The following is a 16199-nucleotide window of genomic DNA, read 5'->3' as shown; positions in this document are numbered from 1 at the left end:
ACCCTGGCAGACTCACAGTGCAGATCCTGAGGTTTTATCCTATAGAAACAGCAACAGTTAAGGAAGCAGAGGTGCTCCAAGCCCTTGTCATACAGCAGGCCAGGTTATTCCTGTGATACATGAGGCAACAGGAACACCATGCCCCATGGTAAGTACATGCAATTCTCCATTAATAAATATAGACAGGGTTAAATACCACACAGCAGTAAAGGCATCCAGGTCAGCAATAAATCCCTCCCCTGCATGTTCACTTGTGCTCTAAGAAGCAAAGCAGTCCCCGCAGTCAGTAAAGAAAAACACTAAGAATCTCATTTTTATGGCAAAGGAAAGAACAAAAAGCACAGAACGGGGTTCAGAAGTTCAGAAACACTTTATTTTGCCTTCTGCTATTTTCTTAAGAAAACAAAACAAAACAAGGTCTGCTTGTTTTAAAACCCATTCAAAAGGCTTCTGAGAGAACCCCAGAGGAGTAAGGAGCAGATGACATTACAACAGTGGTATGCAAATGGTCTTTTCCCCAGGAAATAAAAGATTTTTGTGTTCATATTGCAGTAATTACAGCTTAACAGTTAAGAGGACTGTGATTTTATACACCAAGCCTAAAAGCTTTAAGAAAGACATCTCAGTCATTGATTGGGTAACATTGGAGACATTTCTTCAGACAGTTATAGCTTGTGATTCACTTGGAACAGTTTCCTAGGGGTAAGAAGTAGTCTGGAAATGGAAATCCCGCCATGTCTCCCTTTGGAAAAAAACTGCTGTGTCTTACCAAGCACATCAACTATGGTCCACGGTAGGAAAAGTTAGAAACACAAACTCACTCCCTATTTGTTATGAGCTGGATCCAATAAATCCAACACGACCTATGCCAGCATCTCCAAAATCCACAGTCACCCTGAGACCAAGTTTAACTTCCACTTCTCCTTCACCCTCTATCCTGCTCTGAGCCTGGCCCTCAGGTGCCAAAGAGCTCCAAAGCCAGGTCCCCAGGCACGGCTCACACCACCCCTACAGCGACGGCAGGCACAAGATCTGCAAACCTTCAAGCAATTCAAATGCAACGTGTCCCCTGCGCCCAAAAAAAGTTTCTCACCTTCTTCTGTCTCCTGTTTTGGGGTCATAGCTGCACAGCAAGGCTGTCACAGCCTATTGAAGCTGTAACGTAAAACGTGTTATTGGAGAAGCACAGCTTTAGCGTACGCAAGAGGGGCTTTCATCCAGCACAGCTCCATCACAGGCTGTGCCAGCCAGGGCTGCAGAGCACCTGACACTGGCACTGAGCCGGCGTTAACCCTGCGCACACAGGGAGCTCACAGTCCATCACAGCCTAATAAAACCACAGCCTGCCCTAGGTGCAGCACCCCAAGGCTTTCCTGCAGCACAGACCTCCCTGCACAGGACAGGGCAGGAGGGGCACCCGGACAAGCCACAGGGCCCCCAAGATTTGGGCGCTGTCAGCGCTGTGCCTCTGCTGAACTACGTTAGGAAACACGAGGCATGGGGACCTGTGTGAATCTGACCCCGAATGCCCGGGAATAAAAACACACACACAAAACACAGGCACCACTGGGATTAGGTTGCAGCTCTCCCTACACAATAGCTCTTCCCAAAGCACTAAGCCACCAGCCAACAGCACCTCTTCCAGAAAGAACCACTAAACACCAGTTAACGCACATCAAAAAAGTTTAATATTTTCACAAGTATCACGTAACACTAGTACCGGAGCTACTAGTGTGCAAAGTAAAAAGACCCTCTACCTTTGCAAAACCAGTTAGGCATGCAATTTTTCAGGTAGACACACACTTAAAGCTGCAATGACTGTTTGTGACTTACAGGTTACTTTACAACATTCACTCACAGTGCACCATAATGCATATTGAAATGTTATCGATAGGTAGGGCAATCCAAATCTTAGGGAGTGGACCAAGAGCAGAGAAGAGCAGCCTGCAAATTTCCATCTACTTTCTGCAGGAAAAGGCAGCAGGGAAAACCATGCGGACATCTCAAATTCATTTTTGGTAGAAGAGTGGGAATTAAGGACTGCTGTGTGGTCTCCCTCTTTGCAGAAAGTGGCGTGACTTACAAACGTTACTCGACATGTACCTTCCTAACTGCTTCTCAATTTAAGTGATGCAACTGGTATGCAAATATAATAATGGCATTGACTGGACAGAGGACAGGGTACACCACATGTAAATGATCTGCTGTTGCCTTCGTCCTTGGAATAAGCTGCACCCAATTTTGGCTTTTTGGGTTGTTTACGCACCCGGGCCCTCAAAGGCAAGATCAAAACGCAACCTTCCTCTTCCTTTCTGCACACTAACTCTGGCTGGGTGTCTGTGCTCTGAGTGACTGCTGGACAGCATGAAAGATTTCAGCTCTGTGTGGAAGCAAATACCCATTTAAGGCGAGAGACGGAAGCAGGCGCACCCGGGGGACGTGGCTGAGTTGCAGGTTTGGTGGCAGGGCAGCTGCAGTGCCCCAACCTGGACTAACGAGAAGAGACAGGAACTTTTTTCTCTAAGAACCCTTTGACAGAAGAACAGAGCACGTGTAGGGAGCACAGATCTACCCATTTGGCAGGGCTGGAGATTTGGACTACCCCAGTCACTGACCGCTCTTTAGGGATTTCTCGCCGAAACGTGACGGATTTCGCCCGGTAACACAACACTACTCACAGAAGCAATGGGGGATACCAGTGGAACCAGGTCTGTGGGACAAGGGTGTTTACTTTCACCATGACAGGAGGCATCAAGGAAGCGAGTAAGTCGCGGTGTCAAGTCCCACTACAGAGTTACGTGCGTGCACGGTGCTGACATACCAAAATGTTTTCACAACTGCTTGAGACGAAACAACAGCAGGTAGATAATGCAGGAGGGAACTGTTGCTTCCCCTTCACTTAAAAGCATCAACACCCAGGTCTGGTGGTCAGCGTGCTGGCAGTGTGCTTAACAGGGATGCTGCAAAGAACACGTTTGGTACGATGCAACGGGAGCTCTCAACGCATATCACTTGGGGGCAATTTCGTCTCAGACAACAACTGATTTTTGACAACTGCAGAAATTATAGACTGGTTTGTTTTTTTTTTTCCATGACCTACAGATGGGGAAGGTACCAACAAGGTGAGTAAGAAACATGCAGATTGGGGTCCAGAAACAGGAGATATTATTAAGAGCACACATTCTATCTTGTATCCTATTTTTTTTATGTCATTAGTTGTAATTTTTTTTTTTTCCCGATAAAGCAGTGAGTTCTGAGTTTTTTACCAGTTCTGACTATGCAGTCGCTGCTTTATGAGAAACACAAGACAGAATAGAGGCCAGGGTTGTGGAGTTCAGTTCTGCTCAGCCTCACGAAGCCTGCATCCCACGGCTGTGATGAGCGCTGCCCCTTTCCCGCTGCCATCCTCCGACAGCAGGAAGGTCACGTCGCAGTTGGGTGCCAGATCTTTGACTGTCTGGTGCATGATCCTTGAGAAGCTGTGAAAGCAAACAAGGGCAGTGGGTGAGGAAGGTCCTGCAGCAGCTGTGGAGCACTGCCACGGGCATTTGCACTGAGTGTCCCCTTTCATCAGGCCAAGAAGTAAAATGTTGGAAACCAGGGTGGATCTGAAGCCTGGGAGCAGTAGGGGTTAAAGGAAAAAAGTACTTGCATTCCAGCCCCACCTTTCTGTGTGAGATTAACTGGGATCAATAAACCACAGCAAAGGGAAAAGAGCAGACCATATAAGTCTTCTCTTTCCCACCCATCTCCTTCCATGCACACTAGAGGTGGGCACTAGTTCTCTTCTCCTCCTGCCCCCAGCTCTTCTAGACTCCTGCTCTCACCTGCATTGCTCTGCAGCAGCTCTTCTCCTCTGAACACTGAACAGAAACATCCTCCAAAGAGGCACCAGGTATTTCAGCACTGCTCTGTCACTGCCTGTCCAGAGCCAAGAGATCCTTCCCTTGCTACACAGCTTCCAACTCACTCGGCAAGCTGTGTCCCCTTCAGTTTATCACCACCCCAAGAATCTTTCACAAGTCATTCTTGACCCTCTCATTGCCCTTCAGAAAGCCCTGAGCTCCCTGATTAAGACATTTTTTCCTCTGGCTCTTATCCCAGCAAGTGAGAGAGTCCAGTTGGGAGCATCAGGAGGAAGGACGCGCACGCAAGGCACAAACAAAAGCTGAGAAGGCAAACACTCACTGTGGGTGCAGTTTGTAGAGAGTGCCATCCACACCAACCGTTATCTCCAGGCGCTCTAACCCTCTGTTCTCCCTAATTTTATCTACAATGGCAGCCATTCCAGCACCACAGAGCTGGGCTGCTCGCCTCGACACTGCCCCGCAGACTGTCTTGACGATGATGCTGTCGTCGCAGGTGCTGTTGAGCCCCAGCTGCTGGAGGATGGTTCTCACCTGCAGCAAGGCTAACCTGTCACTGTGGGAGGAGAACACCGTGTTACAGCCTCCCCTCAGTCAAGCCATAAACCCCACAGAACTGATGGTGCACCCAGCCCAGGCAGCAGCCTCTCCTGACAGCACAAGTGACCCCGGGAAAGGCAAATTCAGTCACCCCTGCACTGTGCTGCAGTGCAGGAGAGAGGTGCAAGCAGCAACAGAGGCTCCAAACCCAGCTCTGCACTGCCTCCCCTTCTCTTTTCTTACCATGGGGCATTCTAGGAAAATAATTTTAACCATGACCTTGGAATTTTTTTCCCCCATGAAGCCTCAGAGATGGCTTTAAAATACAGAGTCCGAGCAATAAAAGCACAAAACCACCCAGTAAGCAGTGCTCACTCAGCTAGTGCTCATTCAATTCCACAACTGCAGCTAAACACACACAAGGGGCCCAGGAAAATGGCTTGTTTTCCAAACAAGGAAATAAAACGATAGTGAGGGAATCCTTGACAGCCCTTCCCAGGGTTTAGAAGTGAGCATTGCTAGAAATTTAGTTGATATTGTAAAGAATCCTCCTGCACACACACAGGCTGAAACCCAAATTCCCACCAGAGAAGCAAGCAACGCTCTCCAGCTGTCCCTCCTATCCAGCAGTGTCACCAGATGAACACTACTACACTCTTTCACCTCCCCTGCAGTGCTCTTACCTCTCAATCTGAGAAAGGAACTTGGTTTCAAAGATATGCCTCGTCTTCAGTGTCTCTGAAATCTGGCCTCGGAACAGGAAACCCCGCTTGGTGAAGTCGATCAAAATATTGCGGACTATCTCCCCCAGGTACATCCCACTGATCATCTTCTCATACCTGCAAGGAAAGACAGCAGCCCAGCTCAGAGGGAGCCTGCCCAGTGTGCAAAGGTAGCATCATCATCAGCCAGGTGTCCTATGCACAGAGGGCTGCAGGTACCAGGGCCAAGCATCACTCCTGGGATTTCCCTTATCCTGTCAGCAGGTGGAAAATATTTCCCCTCTCTAGCCTGAGGCAAGACTGCAAGTGGGAAACTTGGGCCCTGTGTGCAGAGTTGGGGGCTGAGAGGGGTTCCAGACAGCTTGGTTCCTCCCTGGGGTTTTGGGGCAACTGGTTTCCTACTGGACACCAGGTGCTTGAATTAACTGAAGGGCATAAACCAACCCTGGACCACCAATTTGCCAACTTGCAGGTCAGTGGTCCTGTGAACACGCTGGACATGGCTTTTCCCATCCTTTATCTTGCACAGGGCTGGTTTTGAAGCACTCCCTTAAAAACACTGCATTTGCAGTGACTGTACCTCGTGGTTTCCCTGCAATTTTGCTGCATGGAGCCACTGAGCTTTTCTGTTTGGAGGTCTCAGTGTTTTGCACTCTCTCCCCTCCTGGTGTGAATAGAACATTTTGGGGTCTGTAAGTTGTGTCCTTACCAACAAGAACTGAACAGCTCCATTCCCTGAGAAGGGCATTCAGTGATGCATCCTTTATTTCACCTCCTGAAGTTCCACAGCAGGGTTTGTGCCCTGGCCTGAGCAGAGCCCAGCACGCCATCCTGCTGGAAGCAGGCCACGCAGTCCATTTAATACCATGAGCTCTCTCAAGCTTGTACCCAGCAAGTGTCCTCCCTCCTGAGTGCCTGACTATCTCTGGAATAAATTATTCCCCTGGCAATCTCCACTACTGCCTTTGGCTGCTTACTCCATGCCAACTCTGCTGCTGCATCAGGCTCGCTCCACGTCTGCCCCTCTGGTCTGTTTGAGCCTCAGCTTCTAAAGAGCTTCCTGTGGGATTTGCCAGCTTGTCTGTATTCCTCAGGTTTTTGTGGGCAGATTTACTCTAGTCACAAAATCTTTTTAAAAGCTCCTGGCATCAAAGCACTGCTGCAAAGAAATGATGAAAGATTGTAGTCCTAGCAAGCAACAGTCTCAGCCCAGTTTTAGCAGGGCTGGGTACACCTCCTTGTCAAGTTTTTTTTGGAAGAGGAGAGGGAAGCACTTGCCCAAACAAAAGCTGAGCCCCAAAAAGGGGAACAAACTCCAGAAGCAAGAAAAGCTGGCCCTCTAACATGACCTATCCCATCCAGAATATTGTCTGAAATAAGAGCTGGCTGCAACTGCTTGAGAGCTCCTGACTGCTTTCCAGTGAGCAGCTTCAAGTTTAACCATGCCAGCTGCTGTGAGTTCAGGACTTCCACAGGCACAGCCCTCTACAAAGAGTTCAGCTAAAAGAAATTAACCTGAGACCCAGAGTAAAAGAAGAATCAGCCATCTTATCCCCCTCCAGAAGCATAGGATGAGAAAAAGGGTCTCTTCATAATTTCAAGTCCTCACCAAAAGCCCTGCTGTGGAGTCCCATGGCAGCAAACAAGTGACAAAAAAGCATTATCCAGGAAAAGCACAGAAAGGGGAGATCCCACAGGATAGCAGGACTGCAGTCATTTTCCACTCTCAGCCTCTCCTTTCTCAGCTGGGACAAACCCAGTTCTGCCTTAAAAGCATGGAATGCAGCCTGGCTGACAGGCCCAGCACCCATTTGTGCTGCAGTACCTCTGCTTGCCAGCATTCAGGGAGAAGTCATCAACTGCTTTGTCATAGATTGTCCTGATGTCATCCAGGCAGCCGTTGTCCCCAAAGGCTCCCCACTCCGTGTTCACACACATCCTGCCCTGCTCACCATCCACCATCTCTATGTTCCTCATCTCCTCCATGTAACAGGCATTGCTGCCCGTTCCTGAAACAAACAAACACCCAGGTTATCTTTGGTTGGGACAAAACAAGGCTGAAGTCACACCTGACAAACCTTCTGGGGGGATCTTGAATCTGTTTTTTTTCTGAAAGAAGTAGTTGAATCATCATTTGAAACATCACCAAAAAAAACCCCAAACCCTGACTCTTCAGCAGCCCTAAACTGAAGGAGAACATGACTCCTGTGGTGCATTGCTCAGGGTGGCTCAGAGAAGAAGCTCACCCAGGCCAGCTGGGCTGAGGGTCCCACACTGCAGGGAGGAAGAGCAGGGCAGTCCTTTCAGCACACAAAACCCCACATGTTTCTGAGCCCAATACTTCAGGAAGCAGACAGCTGGAATTTGCAGCGGGGAACACCTTCCACAAAACCCACATACCCACAGAATTTAGGGTAAAATATGTTGAACTGGAAACCTCAGCAAGTTCTAAGGCAGCAGGGGTTTTACCAGCTGATTGCTTGGGGTTTTTCTGATTTTAATTGCTTATTTTCTCCAGCAGGAAGGTTACTTCCATCTTGAGATGAGGCCATATCTGATATTTCTTCAAAGAGGATCCTAAGGAGAGTGGCAAAGTGCTCCATGTACACAGAGGTCTTTAGGGAGGAAAGCTTTATGAGCAAGCAGAGGCAGCTTTAGCTGCTACCAGGGCAAAAGTTCTCTTGAAGTTACTTAAACTCTCATTAAATCCTGCATCCCAGATGATATAGCAGTTGCTACAGCACGTCTGTTTTCCTCTGCCATGTTTTTAGGGAATTACATCAATACAGTCTGAGCTAAAATAGATCCTCCCCCAGTACTCCCCTGCTGCAGGAGAGCTGAGCCCCAGCACGGGGTTTGGCGAGGGGAATGTCTGGGTTTGCAGGCTGAGAGCCAGGCTTGCAGGAGCAAACCAGACCAAACCCAACTGCAGATTGCCACCAGTGTCCAAGGTTCCCTCAGGTGCTGTCAGCCAGGCAGGGCAGAGGGAGCTGTCAGAGCCCTGGGGCTCTCATTCCCTTTATCCCAGAGGTGCCCAGGCCCCCTCTGGTGCCCTGTGTGCACACAGACACGCTAGCTGCACAGCAGACCTGGTAGGGCTGCAGGGGACAGTCCCAGGGGGTGTCTGAGCACCCCAAGGACACGCTGTCCTTCCTGCAGGGAGCTCTGGTTCCTGCAACAGCCACCATGGAGCTGCTCAGGCACGGCTTCCTACCCACACTGCACCCTGCTGACTCATCCTGGATGCTTTCCAGCTGTCTGCAGGAGAAATTGGTGGTGGTTTATTTTCCTACAAGCCACCTCCCAGCTGAGAGCATTCCTAAAGCTTGCAGGTGCCTTGTTCCCTTCCCTCCCATGGAGAACTCATTCCTCTGGAGAGCTCTGGGAATCCACACTGCCCCGTGACTCAGGCTGCCCAAGGTGGCATTTGCAAAGGCAGCAGCCTGTGGAATTCCTTCAGCTGCCTCACTGCTGGGAAGGGAGCTGTGTGTCTGTGCTCATGCTGTCACAGCTCTCCAGCACATGCCATCTGGGAATTGTGGCTGCACTTTGCAGCTTTATTCTGAGATACCACTTGTTACCCTGATTTAAGATTTTCTAATCTTTCTGATGTTTACATTCTTGTAACAAACTTTTTCACACACTTTCTGTAAATAACTTATAGCTTTGCATTCTTTATAGAAGAGGAGAAATTTGATAGACTGTTGGTTTGCCCAGTGTCATTGGAGAGGTGGCACTCTCATCCTCCAATCCACTGTCACTTTTGAAAATCTATAAATGTTGGAGTCAGAAAATAAACTTCCCTTTTTTCACCTTGAAAATAGCAGTGTGTGCACTCGGGTTGTTTTGTGTCCTATAGTGACAACCACTCGCTTGAGGAAAGCTGTGGGCCACCAGAGCACCCCAGCAGGGACACTCTGACAGGCTAAACAGGACTTACTGAGGCTCTCTGAGGCCACATCTGCTCTCCTCCCCAGCAGCACTGTGCCTTTATCAGCTAAAACAGGCAGGATTTATTGTGCATCACAGCCTCTGCACATCTCAACTGATTGTGGACAGAACTAAGCTGGCTGTTGAATTTTGCTCTCTTTTATTCCTAGATATCCTAGCTTTATTTTCAGTTAACCACAGGGATGCCTCCATGAGGACACAGATGTGCTGTTTCATAAAAAGCAGCTCTAACACGTACCCACAATGAGCCCAATTTCACAGTTTGGATCTTCATAAGCACAAGTCATCATTGTGCCCACTGTGTCATTCACCACAGCCACCACATCCAAGTCAAATTCCTTTGGGAGAGAGAAAACAGCAATGAGAAAATAGCAGTGAGTCCCTCCCACCAAAGGGGATGATGTAGAAACACAGTGAGAACAACTGAAATCACCAGCCTCATTTCACACATGCAAAAACAGGAACCAGCAGGCAGCTGGGGTATGTGCTCTACCTGGGACAGACTGTCACAGAATGAAGTTTATCCCTGGCTTAAGCATGTTTAAGCACACATTTTTTTTTACACAGGCACATGGTATAAACATTCAGTATCACAGCAGTTGTGTAGCAATTCCAGTAACAAAGCTTTTAAGACTTGCTTTTCATTGGCTGATAAGATCTGTGCAAAATTAACACCTTTCTCAGGCTGGTTTTCTTCCCTTCCTAGAAACTTTTGGCTAAACTAGTTGAGGCTTTTTCAAGATCAAGAAGAGGAGGAGAAAACTGTCCTTTAGGGTGCATGGAGGTGCATTCCTAAATTTCAAAAACTCTTCCTTTCTCCATGCAGGTGGAAATTGCCACAGAGTTTGAAAGAAGCCTGGAAAGTTCTGGCAAATGTGGAAAGTCAGGAGCCTCTGAGGAAAAACAATCTTCTGTGCAAGACAGGAGGCACAGCCTCTGTCTACAAGGCACAGAGATCCTGTGGGAGGGAGCCAGCCTGACTCACAAGGTCTGTCAAGTCTGGAGAGGAGTAGAATGAGGAAAAAAAAGAAAGAAAATTCACCTCTCTTCTTTTAATTCCTTCTCTAAGTAAATACACCACATCTTCTCCCTCACAGTCTGTAGCTTTGAAGCCTTTTGTCCAATTGAGAAGGATACCCTATAAAGCAAGAAAAGAGGTTATCAAGTTGCTAGGACTCAGATGTTATTCTGTACACTTATCTCAAATACTCAAACTCTTCTGTAAAACATCACTTTAGTGTGATGTTTTACAGAGGAGTTTAAGTATTAGTGTGAAAAGGAATATCTCTTCAGTATGTTGAATTTACATCTAAAACAACTAATTGTGATTGGGGTCTAAATTTCCAGAGCAATGCAACAAACAAAACAAAACAAAACAAAACAAAACAAAAAAAAAAAAAAAACACAAAAAAAAAAGAGGTGACAGGAACAACAAACTCAAAAAAAGTGTTATGGAAAATATGCCTTTCTTAAAAGAAACCCCAGCTAAGCACACAGGAAACTATGAAGAGCTGCAGAGATTGGTGTAAGGATGTGGCAATGAAGAAATTGAACACATAAGTGCAAAGAACACAAGTTCATTTGTCAGGGATGTGCTGCAGGCCACACTGTCACCCTAAGGGTGACACAGCCCACAGACAGACTCTGGTGCAACCACTCCATCCAGTGAGACAAGATCATCTGGGAGTAGGCACTGGCAGCAGGGATGGGCTTTTGCTTACTGCTTGTAGAACCAGGAAAGTGTCACAGACCAGCGGGTTTACAGAGTTGGAAAAAAAATAATGCCTTATAAAAGGGCTATGACCAGCATGGAAAATTTAAATGCTCTTATCTGTCACAGCTACAGGCAGCATTTGCATTACTACCCTTAAAGGGACTATTTATAGGAGCAGCTGTACTGGTCAGGGTCAGCACAGGAACCTTCCCCTCGTGTGACCTTCCTGTAAGTGTCATGTGGATGCCATGAAGGCAGAGAAACCAGGTTATGGCTGGTATAAGCACAGAAGCAGATTGAAAAGATACTAAGGGACTTACAGCATCCAGACTGGTCTGCTTGCAAGGGAAGGAAAAGGTGAAGCCAAGAGGAAGACGTGCTCCTTTTATCCCCATATAATCCAGGAAGTCAGAAATGCAGGTAACGATGTGATCAAACAGCTTTGAAGAGAAAAGTCAAAATGTTTGAAGTTGTACATGTTATGTGCTCTTAAGGAGTTATTTTAAAAGCAGCAGTGCAGCCAAAGAGAAACACAAATACCTCTTCTCCTGTTCCCTGCATCACCTCTATGGGAATGGCATAGATCTTGTTGTGCATCTCAACTGTTCTCCTTTTACCACTGCGGATTTTCACCAGCAAAACTCTAAAGTTTGTCCCTCCGAGGTCAAGTGCCAGAAAGTCTCCATTCTCTGTAAAAGAATATGTGTGTATCTTTGGAGAACCAGAAGTAAAATCTGAAGAAATGCTTTTCTCAAAGTATTTTGATAGAAAATTTCCTAAAAACTCAGTTGGGAAGATCTTCATCAAAGGAGGACTTCGGATGCTGCTCTGATTAATTTGTTTTCCATTAAATCAACAAGGGAAAAAGGACTCACACAACTGTTCCCTGAGAGAGAGCTGAAATTTGGCCAGCCACCCTGAAATGCAAAGTACCCAAGTAATGGCTGCTTTGGGTTTGGGTCACATGGGTTTGGGTTTATGATCCCAGCTGTGGTTCCCCCCCTCCAGCTCTGACTTTGCTTGCACCCTGAGGCAAGGACACAGGATCAGGCTGCCAGCAACCACCACAGGGGCCAGCACTGAGATCTCCTCCTTTGCACAGCTCAGGCTCCTCTTTGGTTGCACCAGATCTGCTCAGCTTTGACAACTGGGAGCCAGTTTTGGGGCTGCAGCCCAGCCAGCATCCCCACTGCAGCGAGGGCGCTCTCTACCTGTCCCATCCGGCGTGCTGCGCACAAAGGTGGGCAGCATCTTCACTTTGGCCGTGTCGTGAGTCTTCTTCTTCAGCCCCGCCTCCATCTCCGCCCTCATCCTCTTCTTCACCTGCAGCAGCTGCTCGTGGGTGAGCTTGAACTCGGCCAGGGTCTCGTCGATGAGGCGGTGCTGCTCGGCCAGCCGGTACGCCACGGCCGTCACCATGGCCGCGCCCTTGCCGCTGCCGCTCTCCGACAGCAGGAACCGCACCTCCGAGTCGGGCACCAGGCGCCGCGTCGTCTTGTGCAAGCGCCGGGCATACCTGCGGGGAGGGGAGGCTGCAAGCCCGGCCTCTGCACTGCCCAGTCCCTAAATCTGTGCTGTATCCCCCCCCCAGAATATGGGCTGCCCTTCCCACCCAGAATCTGCGCTGCATCCCCCCAAAATCTACACTGCTCCCCGCCAAAATCTGCACTGCCCTTCCCTGCAAAACCTGCGTGGCATCCCCCCCCAAAATCTGCACTGCCTTTCCCACCAAAATATGCACTTCATCCCCCCAAAATATGCACTGCTCCCTCCCCAGAATCTGCGCTGCCCTTTCCACCAAAATCTGTGCTGCATCACCCCCAAAATCTGCACTACCCTTCCCTGCAAAACCCACAGTGCCACCCCCCAAAAATCTTCACTGCCCTTACCCCCAAAAATCTGCACTGCCCTTACCCCACAAAATCTGCACTGCCCTTACCCCACAAAATCTGCACTGCCCTTACCCCACAAAATCTGCACTCATCCTCCCCAGAATACACGTTGCCCTTCCCCCCAAAATCTATACTGCATTCCCCCGCCAAAATCTGCACTGCCCAGTAATAAAATCTGCACTGCCCAGTCCCAAAATCTGCACTCATCCCCCCTGGAATATGTGTCATCCTTCCCACCAAAATCTGCACTGCATCCACCCCAAAATCTGCACTGCCCTTCCCACCAAAATCTGCACTGCCAACACCAACCCAATGCAAGAGGAGCGGGCAAACTCACCATGCTCAAACTAACTACAGCCTACCAAGTAGGAAAACTGCCAGAGAAGAGTTCTTCCCCACTTCTCTTTCCTCCTGAATTTCTCATTTCTTCCTCCCTCCTTCCTCCCAAATTTCTAAGCAAAGCCAGCAAAAAGCAGGGGAGAGCATCAGTCTCATTCCCTGAACCTGATCCTGGATGGGAGAAACTCCCTGGCTGCAGTGCTGCTCCAATTCCCTTCTCCTCGGGTCCTCTCCTGAACTCACTGGTTTAGATGGTCTGGGAAACAGTTAAGAAACCAAAATTGTCCATGTTCATTATCTTAACAATCCCCAGACTTTGCCCAATCTGGAAAAGCTAGTCAGAACAGCACTCTTGGAAATTTTTCTGTTCTATGGTTTTCTTTAACAAAGGAAAATATCTTTTTCAACAAATAGTGAGAAACTGAAAATGAAACACTAAGCATACTTCTCCTTTCATAAGTTTCCCCATAAATATAATTTTCTGATTTCTACATAAATCTATACAGCTATTTCACTAAAAGTGTAACTTTCAAAATGGGGAAAACAGGACAAAGTTTTTTTTTTAAAGGCCACAGAAATCTAAGCACTGTTTGTTTCCCCCTGGTTTCCAAGTGTATTTTCAGAAACAACTAGCAAAAAGAGGGTTAGGAGTCGGCATTGAACTGGAAATGGAGGTGAAGGTGAATTAATGCAGGTCCCGTCACAGCCCAATCAATGGGCACAAAGTAGTATTTTATACAAAGAAACTCTCCTCCCAAGAGGTCTCTTGGTGATACCTTAAGCTATCTATTCAGCCCACCTTAGCTTTCCCTGACATTGCAGTATCCAGTCACTCAGGGTTTTGCTTCTTTCCTTCACTTAAAAGACATCTCTCCTTTCCCCCAAGCTCCCCAGCTCACACCTGAACCCCCATGCCCACAGTTTGGGTTCATCATCTCACAGCCTGCCTGGGTGATATCCTGGGACCACAGACAAACCAGAGCCTGCCTGGGTGATGCCCTGGGACCACAGGCAAACCAGAGCCTGCCTGGGTGATATCCTGGGACCACAGGCAAACCAGAGCCTGCCTGGGTAATGCCCTGGGACCAGACAGAACCTGAACCTGCAAACCAGAACCTGCAAACCAGAACCTGAACCTGCAAACCAGAACCTGCCCGGGTGATGCCCTAGGACCACAGGCAAACCAGAGCCTGCCTGGGTGATGCCCTGGGACCACAGGCAAACCAGAGCCTGCCTGGGTGATGCCCTGGGACCACAGAAAAACCAGAGTCTGCCTGGGTGATATCCTGGGACCACAGGCAAACCAGAGCCTGCCTGGGTGATATCCTGGGATCACAGGCAAACCAGGGCCTGCCTGGGTGATGCCCTGGGACCACAGACAAACCAGAGCCTGCCTGGGTGATATCCTGGGACCACAGACAAACCTGAGCCCCTGGGTGATGCCCTGGGACCACAGGCAAACTAGAGTCCCCTGGGTGATGCTCTGGGACGACCCCTGTGCAAAGCAGAGCCAGTGGCAGGAGCGGGGGCACTCACTGTGGGTGCATCTTGTAGAGGGAGCCGTCCACGCCCACGGTGGTGCGCAGGCGGCCCACGCCCTTGTTGTCCCTCAGCTGGTTGAGGATGGCACCCAGCGTGGAGGCCACCAGGTTGGCAGAGCGGAAGGACACGATGGTGCAGACGTGCTGCACAGCGATGCAGTCCTCGTGGGACGGCTCCACCCCCAGCCGGGTCAGGATCTCTTTGGCTTTGTTCAGACCTTCTTTGCTCCTGCAAAGCAAAGGGGACTCCTCAGTGGGCATGTGCTGGGCTGCAGGACTGAGGAACATCCAGACATGGGTGTCCCTGCCTGCCTGGGATTTGAGAAAGTTAGAAAGAACATTTCTTAGAGATCTGGACTAGAACGCTCCATGAGGCTTGAAATGAAACGCTCTGAACATGCATTCATTCACAGATGGAAAAGCATGTCTCCACTAAAGCATGTCTCCACTAAAGCATGTCTCCACTAAAGCATGGCTCCACTAAAGCATGGCTCCACTAAAGCATGGCTCCACTAAAGCACGTCTCCTAGTGCAAACATGCCACCTACAAACAATGCAATTCCAGGTACCACAGCAGCCGCACCATGGGAAGGACCTGGAGGAACTGAAATGTTTTTTCATTACAGTGATGCTTTAAACTGCAAATGGCTTCTCTCGAGCATGAAGCACCAGCCCCACAATTCAGCACAGGCCTGAGCACACACCTTATCCCACACTCATTTCTTTGTATGTCTTGATAAATTAAGCCCAGTGTGAAAAACAAAATCCTGAGCAAAGGTTGCCTAAGCAATTTCATCCTAATGGGTCTCTTTTCAATCTTTGACAACTCCAATCATTCTCTGCCTCTTGCAGTTTTTTTTTCCTCATTAGCATCCAGCCTGAGAGCAAATCTTCTGGCCAAACTTCTCCTTGTCCAGCTCAGCCATTTCCCAGACAAAAACACAATGGGTATATATCTTGTCATCCCTAACTGCACTCCATACATCTTTTTAAGGACTCTTGCATCTTGCTAGCACCAGCTAGAAATTTGGAGCTGCAGAGGCATATGCCCCCTACTTATAACCAAACTGCCTCTTCAGGAAGTAAGTTGGGATTTCAGGGCAAATTTTTGCTCTTCATAACTGAATTTCTCAATAATTGCATTTTTCTCACTGCTGTTCAACATTACCTTGGTCCACAACACAGACCTCTGTGGTTAAAACAACTGAACATACACATTTAATGAAAAGCAGGGAGAGGAGTAAACTGTGGCAGGAGGAACAGGCATTATAGAAGTTGCTGGCTGTTCCCTTGGAGTCGTACTTGCCATTTCAAAGAGAAAATCCAGCCCAATGACTATGGTACCAACTATCCCAGTGATGTGAATTTTAAAAACACAGAGGGGAAGAGCCTGTGAGTACTGACCAAAGGGGTGATGACACTCTAAGAAACCAACTGGCACATAGCTCAGAGGTCACTGTGCAGCACCCGGCCCTGCCTACGAGACTGAATGCTCTGCCTTGTCACACTTGTTTTCCTTCTGCCCAGTAATTCCAGGGATACAGCAAGGAGCAGCACAAGCATTTGCTAGGAGGCACTAAGCCAACTCCCTCCCATGTTTAGCTGCAGGGTACCAACTCTGTGAGCAGTGAGAG

General features: G+C 48.5%; 1 protein-coding gene across 1 annotated transcript in view; it reads right to left on the bottom strand.

Moving 5' to 3' along the window:
* Window positions 1-351: 351 nt before the first annotated feature.
* The window catches only part of HK1 (hexokinase 1), a 37513-nt gene continuing 21665 nt past the window's right edge, over window positions 352-16199 (bottom strand). Inside the window, exons 9-18 of the mRNA XM_009098856.4 lie at window positions 14561-14794; window positions 12005-12309; window positions 11334-11482; window positions 11114-11233; window positions 10122-10217; window positions 9318-9417; window positions 6954-7137; window positions 5090-5245; window positions 4189-4422; window positions 352-3479 (exon numbers count right to left, since the gene is read on the bottom strand). Coding sequence (XP_009097104.1) covers window positions 3335-3479; window positions 4189-4422; window positions 5090-5245; window positions 6954-7137; window positions 9318-9417; window positions 10122-10217; window positions 11114-11233; window positions 11334-11482; window positions 12005-12309; window positions 14561-14794 — 1723 coding nt within the window. The 3' untranslated portion in view covers window positions 352-3334. The remainder of the gene's footprint in view (window positions 3480-4188; window positions 4423-5089; window positions 5246-6953; window positions 7138-9317; window positions 9418-10121; window positions 10218-11113; window positions 11234-11333; window positions 11483-12004; window positions 12310-14560; window positions 14795-16199) is intronic.

Source organism: Serinus canaria, chromosome 6 (genome assembly GCF_022539315.1).
Source record: "Serinus canaria isolate serCan28SL12 chromosome 6, serCan2020, whole genome shotgun sequence".
NCBI lineage: Eukaryota > Metazoa > Chordata > Aves > Passeriformes > Fringillidae > Serinus > Serinus canaria.
This window is presented reverse-complemented; position numbering and strand designations above follow the sequence as displayed.